The sequence below is a fragment of the Labeo rohita genome, chromosome 18 (genome assembly GCF_022985175.1).
Source record: "Labeo rohita strain BAU-BD-2019 chromosome 18, IGBB_LRoh.1.0, whole genome shotgun sequence".
Classification (NCBI taxonomy): domain Eukaryota; kingdom Metazoa; phylum Chordata; class Actinopteri; order Cypriniformes; family Cyprinidae; genus Labeo; species Labeo rohita.
In genome coordinates, this window is record NC_066886.1 from 32,126,805 (window position 1) to 32,140,544 (window position 13,740).

General features: G+C 35.0%; 1 protein-coding gene across 1 annotated transcript in view; it reads left to right on the top strand.

Moving 5' to 3' along the window:
- rasa2 (RAS p21 protein activator 2) overlaps positions 1-13,740 on the top strand; it is a 65,970-nt gene that overhangs the window by 14,991 nt on the left and 37,239 nt on the right. Inside the window, exons 3-7 of the mRNA XM_051134299.1 lie at positions 2,733-2,842; positions 2,934-3,028; positions 7,461-7,537; positions 11,512-11,595; positions 11,853-11,925. Of these exons, the coding sequence (XP_050990256.1) occupies positions 2,733-2,842; positions 2,934-3,028; positions 7,461-7,537; positions 11,512-11,595; positions 11,853-11,925 (439 nt within the window). The remainder of the gene's footprint in view (positions 1-2,732; positions 2,843-2,933; positions 3,029-7,460; positions 7,538-11,511; positions 11,596-11,852; positions 11,926-13,740) is intronic.

A 13,740-nucleotide genomic window follows, 5' to 3' on the forward strand; every position in this document is an offset into this window, starting at 1 on the left:
TTGACTACAAAAAGTGTTTGCATACTTAAAAAAATGTATTTTATTTGTTTTTGTTTATCTTTTAAAATTATACCTACTTTTTGTGAAATGTTTTATGTGCTGTTGCTATTGCTATTGCTATATTTAATGCAATTCCTGCTTTTATGTCTTAAGCGGGTGAATCTCTCAAACCGTTTCATATCGTGGCCTTCGAAATTAAGATTTTGTTTGTACTGTGGCATTATTTCTATGACAATACATCAGATTTTCATTACCTAGTCGTATTTTATCCTTACCAGCTGCGACAAGTTAAAACGACAATATTTTTTCAATCATTTTGTGTGTTTTTGATTGCTCTCTGTGTATCGTACTGCCAAAAACTTTATTTGACTGAAGTAGTGCTCCACATGTATTAAAAACATTAAACATGGGCTAGGGAAGACTGCTTATGGTTAGAATTAGAGTAAAAAAAATCAGTTTTTAAAAAGATTTTAAAAAAGGAAAAGTTCCTACATCATAATTTATTTAAAAAACATTTATTTGAAGTATCATTTGAGACTTACTGATATAAAATTATGACTAAACTTTATTTGGAGTATTTATTTTATGCACAGTGCACATTTCTTTATATTAAGCCTAAAATGTGTTTTAATATCACTGTTAATAATGATTGTGCGATATCAGTCTTTAAATGCAAGATATTTAAAGTGCACCCGAAGTATACTTGCAACAGTTTACTTTAGCACAATCAAATATACTTAAGTACATCTCTAGGTGGAGCTCAGCACTTCTTCCGCACAATTAAAGTGCATTAAGTGCATTTAGTAGACCAAAAGTGCAACTGCAGGGTATTTTATTAAGCACATAAATATGTAAATGTATTTGTAGCATACTTAGCACAAAATGCATGTGTTTTTGCTAATTTTGATTTAATTTATTTTTGTGAATAGTGTTATGTTGCAACCCTACTAAAAAAGTAATAGATTTAAAATGCATTTATTTTGTACTAAGTATAATTCAAGTCTATTATTAACATATTTATTGACATATAAACTCGAGACTTATTTATATAAAAATTGTAATTAAACTTTATTTGGTGTACTACTTGTGCACAATGCACATTTCTTAATATTAAGCCTAAAATATGTTTTAATGTCACAATCAAGTACATTTCAGTATATCTTTAGTTGGAGCTCAGCACTATTTCCACACAATTAAAGTGCATTAAGTGCGCAAAATTTGTTGCTTTAAGTGCTTTAAGTAAACCAGTTTAGTAGACCAAAAGTGCAATTGCAGGGGATTTATATTAAGCACATAAATATGTAAATGTATTTGTGCATACTTAGCACAAAATACATGTTTTTGCAGATTTTTATTATTATTATATTTTTTTTATAGTGTGTTACATGGCAACCCTAGTAAAAAAGTAATAGATTTAAAATGCATTTATTTTATACTAAGTATAGTTCAAGTCTATTTAACCTATATACTGACATATCGCTCAAGACTTACTGATATAAAAATTGCAATTAAACTTTATTTGGAGTACTACTACACAGTGTACATTTCTTAATATTAAGCCTAAAACATATTTTAATGTCACTGTTGATGAGGATTGTGTGATATTTAAATAATATCGGCCGTTAAATGCAAAATATTTTAGGTGTAGATAAAGTTTACTTGCAATAGTTCCACATTAGCACAATTACATATACTTCAGTATATCTTTAGTTGGACTTCAGCACTACTTACACACAATTAAAGTGCATTAAATACAAAATTAGTTGTTCCAGTTTAGCAGACTTCAAATATATCGGTTTAGTATACTAAATGTACAATTGCAGGGTATTTTTATTAAGCACATAATATGCAAATATATTTGTAGCATACTTGGCACAAAATACATGTGTTTTTGCAGATTTTTATTTAATTTATTTTTGTAAATAGTGTGTTATGTGGCAACCCTAGTAAAAGAGATTAGATTTAAAATGCATTTATTTTATACTAAGTATAGTTCAAGTCTATTTAATCTATTTACTGACATATTGCTTGAAACTTATTGATATAAAAATTTTAATTAAACTTAATTGGAGTAGTACTTTCTTAATATTAAGCCTAAAATATGTTTTAATATAACTGTTGATGAGGATTGTGTGATCTTTAAATGCAAAAGATTTAAAGCGTACCTGACGTATACTTGCAATAGTTTGGAAATTTTGGAAAATTTGTTGTTCCAATTTAGCAGACTTCAAATATATCAGTTTAGTATACTAAAAGTACAATTGCAGGGTATTTTTATTAAGTACATAATATGCTAATGTATTTCTAGTATACTTAGCATGAAGTAAATGTATTTTAAATACATTTTAGTACATTTATTTTTCACTAGGGAAATCACACAAATTCTACAAAAAGAAACCCATATAAGCCAAGGCAATTTATTTCTAAAGCACAATGGTTTGAACATTGCATAATGCAAAAAAATGTCATTCTCATTACTGTACTGCAAAACAAATAATGTTTACCATCACATTTGCATTTATGCATTTGGCGGACTCTTTTATTCAAAGCGAAACTGAATTCAAAGTACACATTTCATCAGTCCTTGCTTTCCCTGGGAATCAAACCCATGCTGTACATTTTAAACTTAAGTGGATGATGTTATATTTAACCAGAAATGCCTTATTTTATGCAGATGTTTTGTTTATGGAGTGAGTGTGCTTGTGATTAACACAGTCTGTTCTGTGCTTTAGTCCGTTCTATAGCGAGGACTTTTACTTCGAAATCCCACGGCCGTTCCAATGCCTGTCCTTCTACGTGTACGCCAAGAGCATGTTCCAAATAAGGGGGGATATACCTGTAGGTCAGTATCTTTCGCCCTTGTTTTGTCTCATTTACAAGACTAACGCACAGTGTACATGTCAACTAAAGCTTGTGTGTGTGTGTGTTTGTAGGGAAAGTAGCCATCAGGAAGGAAGATCTATATAAGTACTGCGGGAAAGAGAATTGGTTTCAGTTGCAGCCTGTGGATCCACACTCAGAAGTACAGGTGAGTGAACGGTTAGACGGCACAGAAGTTATCGTTTAAAACACGAACGCACACCCGACAGAGCACTACACGAATACGCGGCCTTACTTCCCTTCTGTGGTTAGTCTCCAGTCGTGGTTTGGACCAATCGGGTGAGTTTATGATTACTCATTGCCTCGCCGTACCCAATGAGATCAATGTATGATTAGTCAGCTCTTATATGTGGTCCAATGACTTGAAAGCAGATGCAGGCCCAACTCCACATCCTGTTTTTGTGTATGGTGTATGCACGGATCTGTTTTGTACACAAGTATGATTCACTGTTCAGCTGAACCAGGGGCCGGGGGTGTGGACTGTATAAGAAACAAAAAGTGTTTATGTAAAGGTTTTTGCTGTTGTGTTTTGAAAAAAACACACACAGCGACAAAGGCAATGTCAAATAGTGGTTTGCCACCTTTGGAAAGTAATGAGGAAAGCAAGCCTAGTTTCTGCATATGAGTTTCTGTTTTGTATGTGTATTGATAACATTGGTTTTAATTGGAATTTGATATTTTAAATACTTGTGTATTTGTAAAAAATATTCTTGCAATGTATTTGTAAAAAAAAAAAAACACACAGTGCAAAGGCAATTACAAATAGCAACTTGCCACCTTCCCAACTGAGGAAAGTAAATCTGGCAAGCGTTTCTGCGTTTTATTAGATATTATGAGTTTTATTGGAATTTGGCGAAGTTTTGAATATTTCTAATGTATTTAAACAATTTTCGTATTCGTAAAAAAAAAAAGCACAGTAAGAAAACAGTTACAAATAGCAGTTTTCCACTTTCCCTAGCAAGCTTAAGTGTCTTTACACTTTTGTATGTGTATTGATAACATTGGTTAAGCTTGCTAGGGAAAGTGGTTTTCTCACTGTGCTTTTTATTTTACAAATACATTGGAAATATTCAAAACTTCACTAAATTCCAGTTAAAACTTATATTATCTCATAAAACGTAGAAACTCTTATGCAGAAATTTGCTTGCTAGGTTTACTTTTCTCAGTTGTAAAAGTGGCAAATCGCTATTTTTAATTGTTTTTTCACTGTGTTTTTTTTTTTTTTTTTTTTTTTTTTACAAATACATTGCAACTTTTTTTAAAAAATACATTGGACATATTCAATACTTCGCTAAATTCCAATTAAAACGTAAAAAAAAAATGCAGAAATTTGCTTGCTAGGTTTACTTTCCTCAATTGGAAAAGTGGCAAACCGCAAATTTGTAATTGCCTTTCCATTGTTCTTTTTTGTTTGTTTTTTGTTTTTTGTTGTGTTTTTTTACAAGTGTATTGGAAGAATTTTTTTTTTTAAAATTTATTTATTTCTTTTTTTTTTTTTACAAATGCACCACATATATTCAAAATATCAAATTCCAAATAAAAGTGTATTTACCCTTTATATGTGTGTTGATAACATTGGTTAAGCTTGCTGGGGACGGTGGAAAAGTGCTATTTTAATTGTTTTTTTTCACTGTGTTTTTTTTCTTTATTACGAATACATCGCAACTTTTTTAAAAAAATACATTGGATATATTCAATACTGTGCTAAATTCCAGATAAAACTTAAAACTCATGTTATCTCATAAAATGTAAAAAAAAAAATGCAGAGATTTGCTTGCTAGGTAAAGTGGCAAATCGCTATTCGCTAATTGCCCTTCCATTGTGTGTGGTGTTGTTTTTTTTTTGTGGTGTATTTGTAAATGAAAAAATATATTCTTGCAATATATTTGTAAAAAACAAACAAACAATGAAAAGGCAATTACAAATAGCGGTTTGCCACTTTTCCGACTGAGGAAAGTAAACTTAGCAAGCAAATTTCTGCATAAGAGTTTCTATGTTTTATGAGATAACATTAGTTTTAATTGGAATTGATGAAATATTAACATATTTTTGCGATGTATTTGGGGGAAAAAAACAATGAAAAGGCAATTACGGTTTGCTACTTTTCCAACTCAGGAAAGTAAACCTGGCAACCAAGTTTCTGCATAAGACCTTTTGTGTTTTTTATGTGTATTGATAATAAATCAGTAAATTGTTGAAATAAACTGTAGAAAATACCAAAGAGAATTAAACAGCAGTTTTCCACTTGTTATAGCAAGCAAGCTTCAGCTTGTGTTTTTACTTTTTTAATGTTTATTGATAACATTGCTTTTAATTGGAATTTGGCAATAGATTATTGTGATTTAGGTTATTGTGCTAATTTTAATTGCCTTTTTATTTGTCTGATTTTTTTTTTTTACAGTGTTTAAGTCATTTTTAGGCTCGTTGTATATGAGCTTCAGATGTTAGGGTGTCCCAAAGATCATCATTCAGAAGTCTGATAGAAGTCAGACAGAAACAGAAAACTAGTCAAATACTAGTAAAACAATGTAATACTTCAAGGCATTCACATGGATAATAGTTAAAAAACGGCTTTAATAAACTGGGCTATTTCATTGTAATATCATTGGTCAACGCATTTCAGCTTCGCACAGCCTTCCTCAGAGCAGCCATGTTTACAGACTAGTTTTGCAATCCTTCTCTTCCTGCTTTGGCACTTTGCAACTTTGTGACTTTTTTTTAGTAGCAAAAAATGACGCAGATTGAATTATTTTCCCTAAATCAGTTCGATCTGTCTTTTTTAATTAATAGACAAAAATTCAGTTCTCTGTTTGCACTCACACAGAATTGTTCTCGGCAAGTTTCTGTGTAGCGTTTTTCATACATTAAAATATTTTTGTAAAAACATTGGTCTTTATTTTAGTGTATTGTTATATTGTTGCATATAAATAAAAAAAAAAGATTATTTGTATCAGTATTTATTTAGTAAAATACTGTGGAAAAAAATATTATTTTAAACCTTTTTTTTTCATCATTCTTTTTTTTTTTTATCAGTCAACAATCACATTTTTTCATGCCTAGTGAAAAATAAATATACTAAAGTGTGTTTGAAATGCATGCATTTCATGCTAAGTATACTACAAATACATTTATATATTTATGTGCTTATTTGGTATACGAAGTTGGTATAGTTAAAGTCTGCTAAATTGGATCAACTAATTTTGAGCTTAATGCACTTTAATTGTACTGAAGTAGTGCTGAGCTCCACTTAAGTATATTTGATTGTGCTAAAGTGGAACTATTGCATGTATGCTTCAGGTACACTTGGAATATCTTGCATTTAAAAGCTAATATTATCCAGAGATCATACAAACCATATTAATAGTGATATTACCACACATTGCAGGCTTAATATTAAAAAATATACATTGTGCAATAAAGAAATGCTCCAAAACTTTAATTATACTGTTATATCAGTCAGTTTTAAGTGATATGTCAATAAATATGATAATGGATTTGAAGTATACTTAGTATGAAAGCCATGTTGCGCTGTTACTTTACGACAGTGGTTAAACACTGCGGTGTAAGTGTCTTTAACCCTGAGGACGAGAAAAAGGTGGGTGGCAGTTCCGTCAGATAATGTTCAGAGCCGCCCAGAACTGGCTGAAATCACAAGACGTTCCTCTATCGCTGTGTTTAAAGCCCTTACCTACTCCAAAAAACAACAACTTATTTACACAAAACAAGTGTTTTGTTTCCACATACGTATGAACTTAATTGCTCTGTAATTAATCCATTGTAGATGCAAATATAGTTCTTCTCAACTGTTGTATTTTCTGCAGGGCTGACTGATTAGATTCTGTGAATAGATTCGGGAACTGGCACTTCGTAGTGTATTTTAAAGTATTTAAAAAAACGTCGTAAATGTATTTTTAAAAAGTATTATTTATCTGCTTTGGACATCTGTTAGCGTTGAATTATTGGTGCGTTCTCGGTGTCATTTCTCAAAGGAACTTGCACAAAATATTGCGTAGGAGTACGTGGGTGTTTTTATTTTGTTTTTCGTCTTTATCTTTCTCCCTCCCTGTCCTTTCCTCGTCGCCTCTCCTCTGTTTGCACTCTTTCTCATTCCCACATTATCAGCCTCAGCAAATTTGACTGCCTGGATGGGTTATTTCACCATATATTGTATATATCATAAACACGTCTGTTGATCTTCAGTGGCACCCGTTCTGTATGTCAGGAAACTTTTTCTAAGCAGGCGTCTGAATGATGTTTTGTGTGACAGAATTGATCCTCTAATCTGAATTTCATAAGCAGTGACCTGAAAAAGCATTTATGAACTTGATTTAAAATGTCTGAATGTCATTACATAAAATGTCAGACCACTGCAAATTAAATATATATTCATTACAGTTTTTTTCTCTTTTTTTATGCAATTTGTGAATGGTGATAAATGGGTCAGCGCACACAGACAAAGAAGCAGTGTCCTGTCTGAAGACAACATGACTGTGTTTGCTTGTGTTATCCAGTAGATAACTCAGCTGAATGAAGTGTAATTGCATCTGTTGGAATTGAAATGCGTCTTTTTACTTTTACAGGGGAAGGTTCATTTAGAGATGAAGCTGAATGAACTGATCACAGAGAACGGCTCCATCTGCCAACAGCTTGTGGTTCAGTAAGTGATGCTTGTCAGTGCATGTGTTTGTGTGTTTTCACGTGTGTTTATTTGGCTCAACATGAATTGGCATTCTCAGCTTTTGTAACATTGCATGCTTAAAAGTGAAACAGGATATTGAATTAAGAGGTCAGGGTTTGGCCTCTTTATTTCCTGCTGGTGGTTTTAAAAATCATTTTTCTCCATTGTTGGCAATTCATACGTAGCTTTTTGTCAAAATCATATAGGCTATGTCACTTACTGTATGTTTTAGTGTGTTTAACTAGGACCCAATCCATTATCCATATTGCAGCATCCAGTGTACGACCTTTAAAAGCGTGTAATGGGTTTGAACGCCCTGCTGTCACAGCTCAATGTAGTCAATATTGAAGGTTTGTAACTGGGAGGTTCGTGTTGTGCAGTGTTGTCATGATCGTTTTTCTGTGACTGTAGGCCAGAGCTTCCCAAATGGGTGTTCCATCTCTGCGTGCTGTGCGTTTATTTTTACATTGGCATAATTTTGAACATTTTTGTGGGTTTGAGTATTTTATTAGGTTTGCAACACAAAGTGTCGTTAACTAAGCATTTAAACTCTTCAAGGTCTCCCTGCAGTTTATCATCAGTTTTTTTTTTTTTGTTTTTTTGTTTTTGTTTCTAACACATGGAATTAATTGCTGTATCATTAATGCATTTTTAGATGTATCTGCAACTATAGTTATGTCTTCTGCAGGGTTTAAAGATTAGATTCTATGAATAGATTTTTGCTTCTTTGAGGATTGGCACTTTGTAGTGCATTTTGAAGTAAACTCGGTCTTGGAGGGCCAGAGTTTAGCTCCAACCCCAATTAGACACACCTGAACCAATGAAACATCTCTTACTGGGCACGTGCTCTCTAAAAATGCTGGGTTAAAAACAACCGAACTTGGGTTATTTGGCAACCCAGCGCTGGGTAAATATTGGACAGAACACATGCTGGGTTATTTTGACCCAGCTAGTTGGGTTGTTTTATCAAAGTCAAATATTGTTTAAAAAATATTATATTACTGGTTTAAAATGGGCTGCAAATTAAAAATCACACAGAATTATAGAGGCAACAGCAATAATCAAAAGATGAACATTTATTATTAAGCAAGAACACTCATGGACAAAAATATAAGACAAATTTAATTTATTTGGATGAATACAGCATAGTTTACAATATTGCATACATTTAAAGTCATTTAACAAGCAATTTAGAAATTGCAGAATTTAAATGTGTTCAACTGTACTTTGTAATCACTTTTCACCGAAACTCTCTGCTAACGCTCATGCCGGTGTGTCGCGAAATCTAAGCCAGTGATGGGCTGCTGTTCGCTGGGGGAACTACGAACCTCAGACCAGAATATATTTTAACATCAAATTAAATTAAATTTAGTATAATAACGAATAAAATCAATTTATGTTATGCAAGGTAAAAAAGGGGTTTCCATCATGCAAAATGACTGCTGCTGACGCAGCTGACTGACATCTTGTCCTTGTATGTTGCGTTGCATAAAAAAATGTCATTTACAGCACAGTAAAGACTTTATAAATGAAATAAAATGTATGCAAACCTTTATTTTGCTGAAGAAGTGCAACAAATCAGTTCTTAGAATCATTCTCTCCTGTAGAGGATGCAAAAAGTTTGTGCACTGACTGTAAATCAGCAGCTGGGTTGTTTCATTGGAGACAGGCTCAACTCAGCATTTGGGTAGAAAAAAATAACCATGTATTTAATAACCATGAAAAAATGACCCAGCAGCTTAGTTGCAGAAAAAAACCCAGCACCTGTGTAAAAAAAATATTAAAAGAACCCAATTAAATTGCCCAACAAGCTGAACCCAGCATTCGGATTAAAAAATAACCCAGGATTTTTTTAGAGTGTAGAAAAGCTACCCATCATCTGGGTAAAAAGTTATTTAAAAAGAACCCAATAAATTGACCCAACAAGCTGAACCCAGCATTTGGTTTTAAAAAAAAAAAAAAACATTTTTTAGAGTGCAGAAAAACTATCCAGCACCTGGGTAAAAAAAATATTAAAAAGAACAAAATAAAATGACCCAGCAGGCTGAACCCAGCATTTGGGTTAAAAAAATAACCCAGCATTTTTTAGAGTGCAGAAAAGCTACCTATCACCTGGGTAAAAAAAAATATTAAAAAGAACCCAATAAAATGATGCAATAAGCTAAACCCAGCATTTGGGTTTAAAAAACTGCATTTTTTAGAGTGCAGAAAAACTATCCAGCACCTGGGTAAAAAATATATATATGTATTAAAAACAACCCAATTAAATGACCCAGCAGGTTGAACCCAGCATTTGGGTAAAAAAATAAATAACCCAGCATATTTTGAGTGCAGAAAACTACCTAGCACCTGGGTAAAAATATTAAAAAGAACCCAATAAAATGACCCAACAAGCTTAACCCAGCATTTGGGTTAAAAAACACTCTAAAAAATGCTATCCAGCACCTAGGTAAAAAAAAAATAATTAAAAAGAACCCAATAAAATGACCCAGCAGGCTGAACCCAGCATTTGGTAAAATGTAGAAACGTCCTGGCAGGTGTGTTGAGGCAAGTTGGAGCTAAACCCTGCAGGACACCGTCCCTCCAGGACTGAGTTTGGGCACCCCTGTTCTATAGTATTTATCTGTTTTTGACATCTGAATACAGTAATGCAGTTATTCAACCCTAGTTCATTATTTTTCACTCATACTTTATTTTTTAATTTTTTTTTTCTGTCATGTGACTATTAACCAACATCAGAGAACTGTAAACATTCAAATGTGCTGTTAAATGATAAATATTCTATAACTAGAATATATTTCAAGAAAATAATTGCCAAAGGGTTTGGCTGCCAAAAAAGGTCTGGACGACTGCCACTGAGATAACAGGATGTCGGAGTATATGCTTACTTAATCATGCATATTTTGGTCCTTAATTTTGGTCCTTAATTGGTTTACTGTTGTGGTTTTCACATGAAATCCTTCATACGGTGTGCTTTCAGCGACATGTGGACACTGTGTTAATAACTGTAGAGGTGTGTGTGTCGTGTGAGAGGGGAAGAGTACCTGTAAAGTTCACGTTCACACCTCTGCAGGGCGTGTGTATTTTCTTTAACGGTGTGAAAAATGATTTGACTTGACACAGAGCTGTTGACGTGTGTCTGTGTGTTTCATGTTGGCCATCGCCGTTCATTCACACTCTCCCACAGAGCAGGCTGACGAAAGAGGAAGTGATGCCGTGACGGCAGGAAGTTCGTACTGCGCCGCTCCTGTGGTTTTGTTTTGCCGTCACACTGCTTTTTTCTCTCTTTCATGCGCTCTCGCTCTCTGTCGTTTTTTCTCACCTTCCTTCACCGCTTCATGGCTGTCACCATGACAACTACAAGTGTGAATTACTTCCTGTCTTGGATAGCAGTGCTTCTGTTTTCAGCATTCTTATCTGACACTTTCATTTATGCTTCTTGTTCTTTCATCCTCGTATTCTCTCATTCATTCACATTTTTAAATGTGACGCAGAGGAACCTCTGAAAATGTCGACGTCAGAGATGAACAAAAGGAAGGGGGCCTGTGTGAGAGGTTTTCGGGGCCTTTCTTGCCACTGCATACATTCAGTGATCACGTACTTGTGTTTATGCCTTGCAAACTCAAACATGTGGCTTCCTCTGATGAACTGAACATTGTTGTGAATTCTGCTGGTTTGAATGTCACCAATGGAATGTTATTTAACTGAATAAATCTAGTTGTAATTTGATCAAATTTCAAGCTTTGCTTTTTAAGGGAAAGGCCAAATGGATATAGCCTAAAACAGTCGCATAAATATCCTGTTTTACTTGAAATTACGTCACATTTTAGAAGTAAAATGGGTTAAGAATGCTGATTCATGTAGACTTGAATGTGGTTTTCAAACATTGTACTGTTTGATCTGTACTGTTATTTTCAATAACAGGCTCATTAACACAGCTGCGTCTTTTGCAGGATAATTGCATGTCAAGGTTTGCCGTTAATAAGTGGGCAGAACTGCGACCCGTACGCCACAGTAACACTCGTGGGGCCCGCCAGGTGGGTTTATAAAGTCATTCTGAAGGTGCTCAGAAATCACCAGATTTACTGTAAAGGAACAAAAGTTTGCCTTAAACATGATGGTTTCTCATGAAGTATTGAGAACAGTCAAAATGCTCTATTGTGATTGTTTCTAAATCAGTCAGTCATAAGACCTCTGTTTCTGATCTAGGCAGAAATGAGTACATAACATCCGCTCTGATTCAATAATAACATCCTGCTCTCTGTCTTTCTGTTTCTCTCTCTCTCTCTCTCAGGTCTGACCAGAAAAAAACTAAAGTGAAGAAGAAAACCAGTGACCCTCAGTTTGATGAGACCTTTCATTTTGAGGTACACCCTCATTCATTTTTTGAACATTAGTTAATGAATGTTGATTTGGTGAGTCTAAATTCTGTTTCTGAACCTCCCTAAACCAGAACCATAACCACAGTAGACCCTGAGGGGGACAATTTCCCCACCCCAATAGTTAGAAATGGCCAAACTGTCCCTCCCAGTACTGGAGATTACTGGAATGTCAAAATGTTTGAGATGGCTGTTCACAGAGACAGTGTAAATTCCAGCATGAAGTGTCTATTTTAACACTAAAAGGGCAGTGAAACATTTAATATTTGACAACTGTTTTACAGTAGAAGTGTTTGTTGGAAGTGTGTGTACACAACCGCCCTAAAATGATAAAAATCCACCCGCTCCTTTTTTTTAATCACAATAAATCATAAGACGTGTCATCCCACTCCTTTGTTTAAGGAAAGGAAAGGACGTGACGTGTGGCGAAGTATGGTGACCCATACTTGGAATTTGTGCTCTGCATTTAACCCATCCAAGTGCACACACACAGCAGTGAGAAGTGCTCAAACACGCACACACACCATAAACACACACCCGGAGCAGTGGGCAGCCATATTGCTATCGCTGCGGCACCCGGGGAGCAGTTGGGGGATCGGTGCCTTGCTCAAGGGACTCACCTAAGTCGTGGTATTGAGGGTGGAGAGAGCGCTGGTTATTCACTCCCACCACCTTCAATCCCTGCCGGACCTGGGCTTTGAACCCGCAACCAGGCTCCCTAACCATTAGGCCACAGCTGCCCCATAAATTTAAATCCCATAAATCATAAGTAGTGTGTCAGAACAAGCCGTTTGCAGAATCTGTCCAGTGTGATGTCACTTTGTACAGGCCCCGCCCACGACTGTCGACGGACACTTCCATATTAGCTGAGACTCTGCCCTGAGTGAGCTGCACACATTCCCCCATGTTTAATTAATATATAATTTTTATTCAAAACTACGTAGCTTGATGGCACTGTGAAGGAGCGTGCCATGATGGGAGTTGTCTTTGCCGACAGAACCAGCTGCGAACGGTAAAGAATAATTGTGTTTCATAACGACTGGGCGAAACAAGCAAGTGGCTTGAAAGATGCTACAACTATTATTTCTGCATTTGTCAATGACTCCGCCCTGAGTAAACTGCAAAAAATCCATCATGTTTATCTTCATGCGAGAGCGTTTAAAGGCCTAATATATCATTTTCGCCACTAGGGGGCGCATATTCAAAACAATGTAGCTTGATGACGCTATGAAGGAGCGTGGAATGATGGGAGGTTCATCTTCACCTCCATTTGACCCGTACGTTTACATTTATGGGGGGTGTATTTGCCGACAGAACCAGCTGCAAACGGTAAAGAATAACTGTGTTCCGTCATGACAAGCAAGTGACTTAAAAGAGGCAACAACTATTATTTCTGCATTTGTCCATGAGATTGTGTTGACATGGATTCTACAGCATTTAAAGTGGAAACCATGGATAACGCAGATATGAGACCGCTGTCAGTCGATGCAAAGACACTGACCGTGTCCTTGGTTAAAGGGGTCATTGGATGCAAAACTCACTTTTACATATTGTTTGAACATAAATATGTGTAGACAGTGTGTACACAACCACCCTATAATGACAAAAATCCACTCGCTCCTTTTTTTAAATTCCCATAAATCATAAGCAGTGTCTCAGAACCAGCCGTTCGCAGAATCTGTCCAGTGTGATGTCGCTTTGTACAGGCATAATATATCATTTTTGCCACTAGAGGGCGCATATTCAAAACAATGTAGCTTGATGAGGCTATGAAGGAGCGTGGAATGATTACGCAGGGATAAC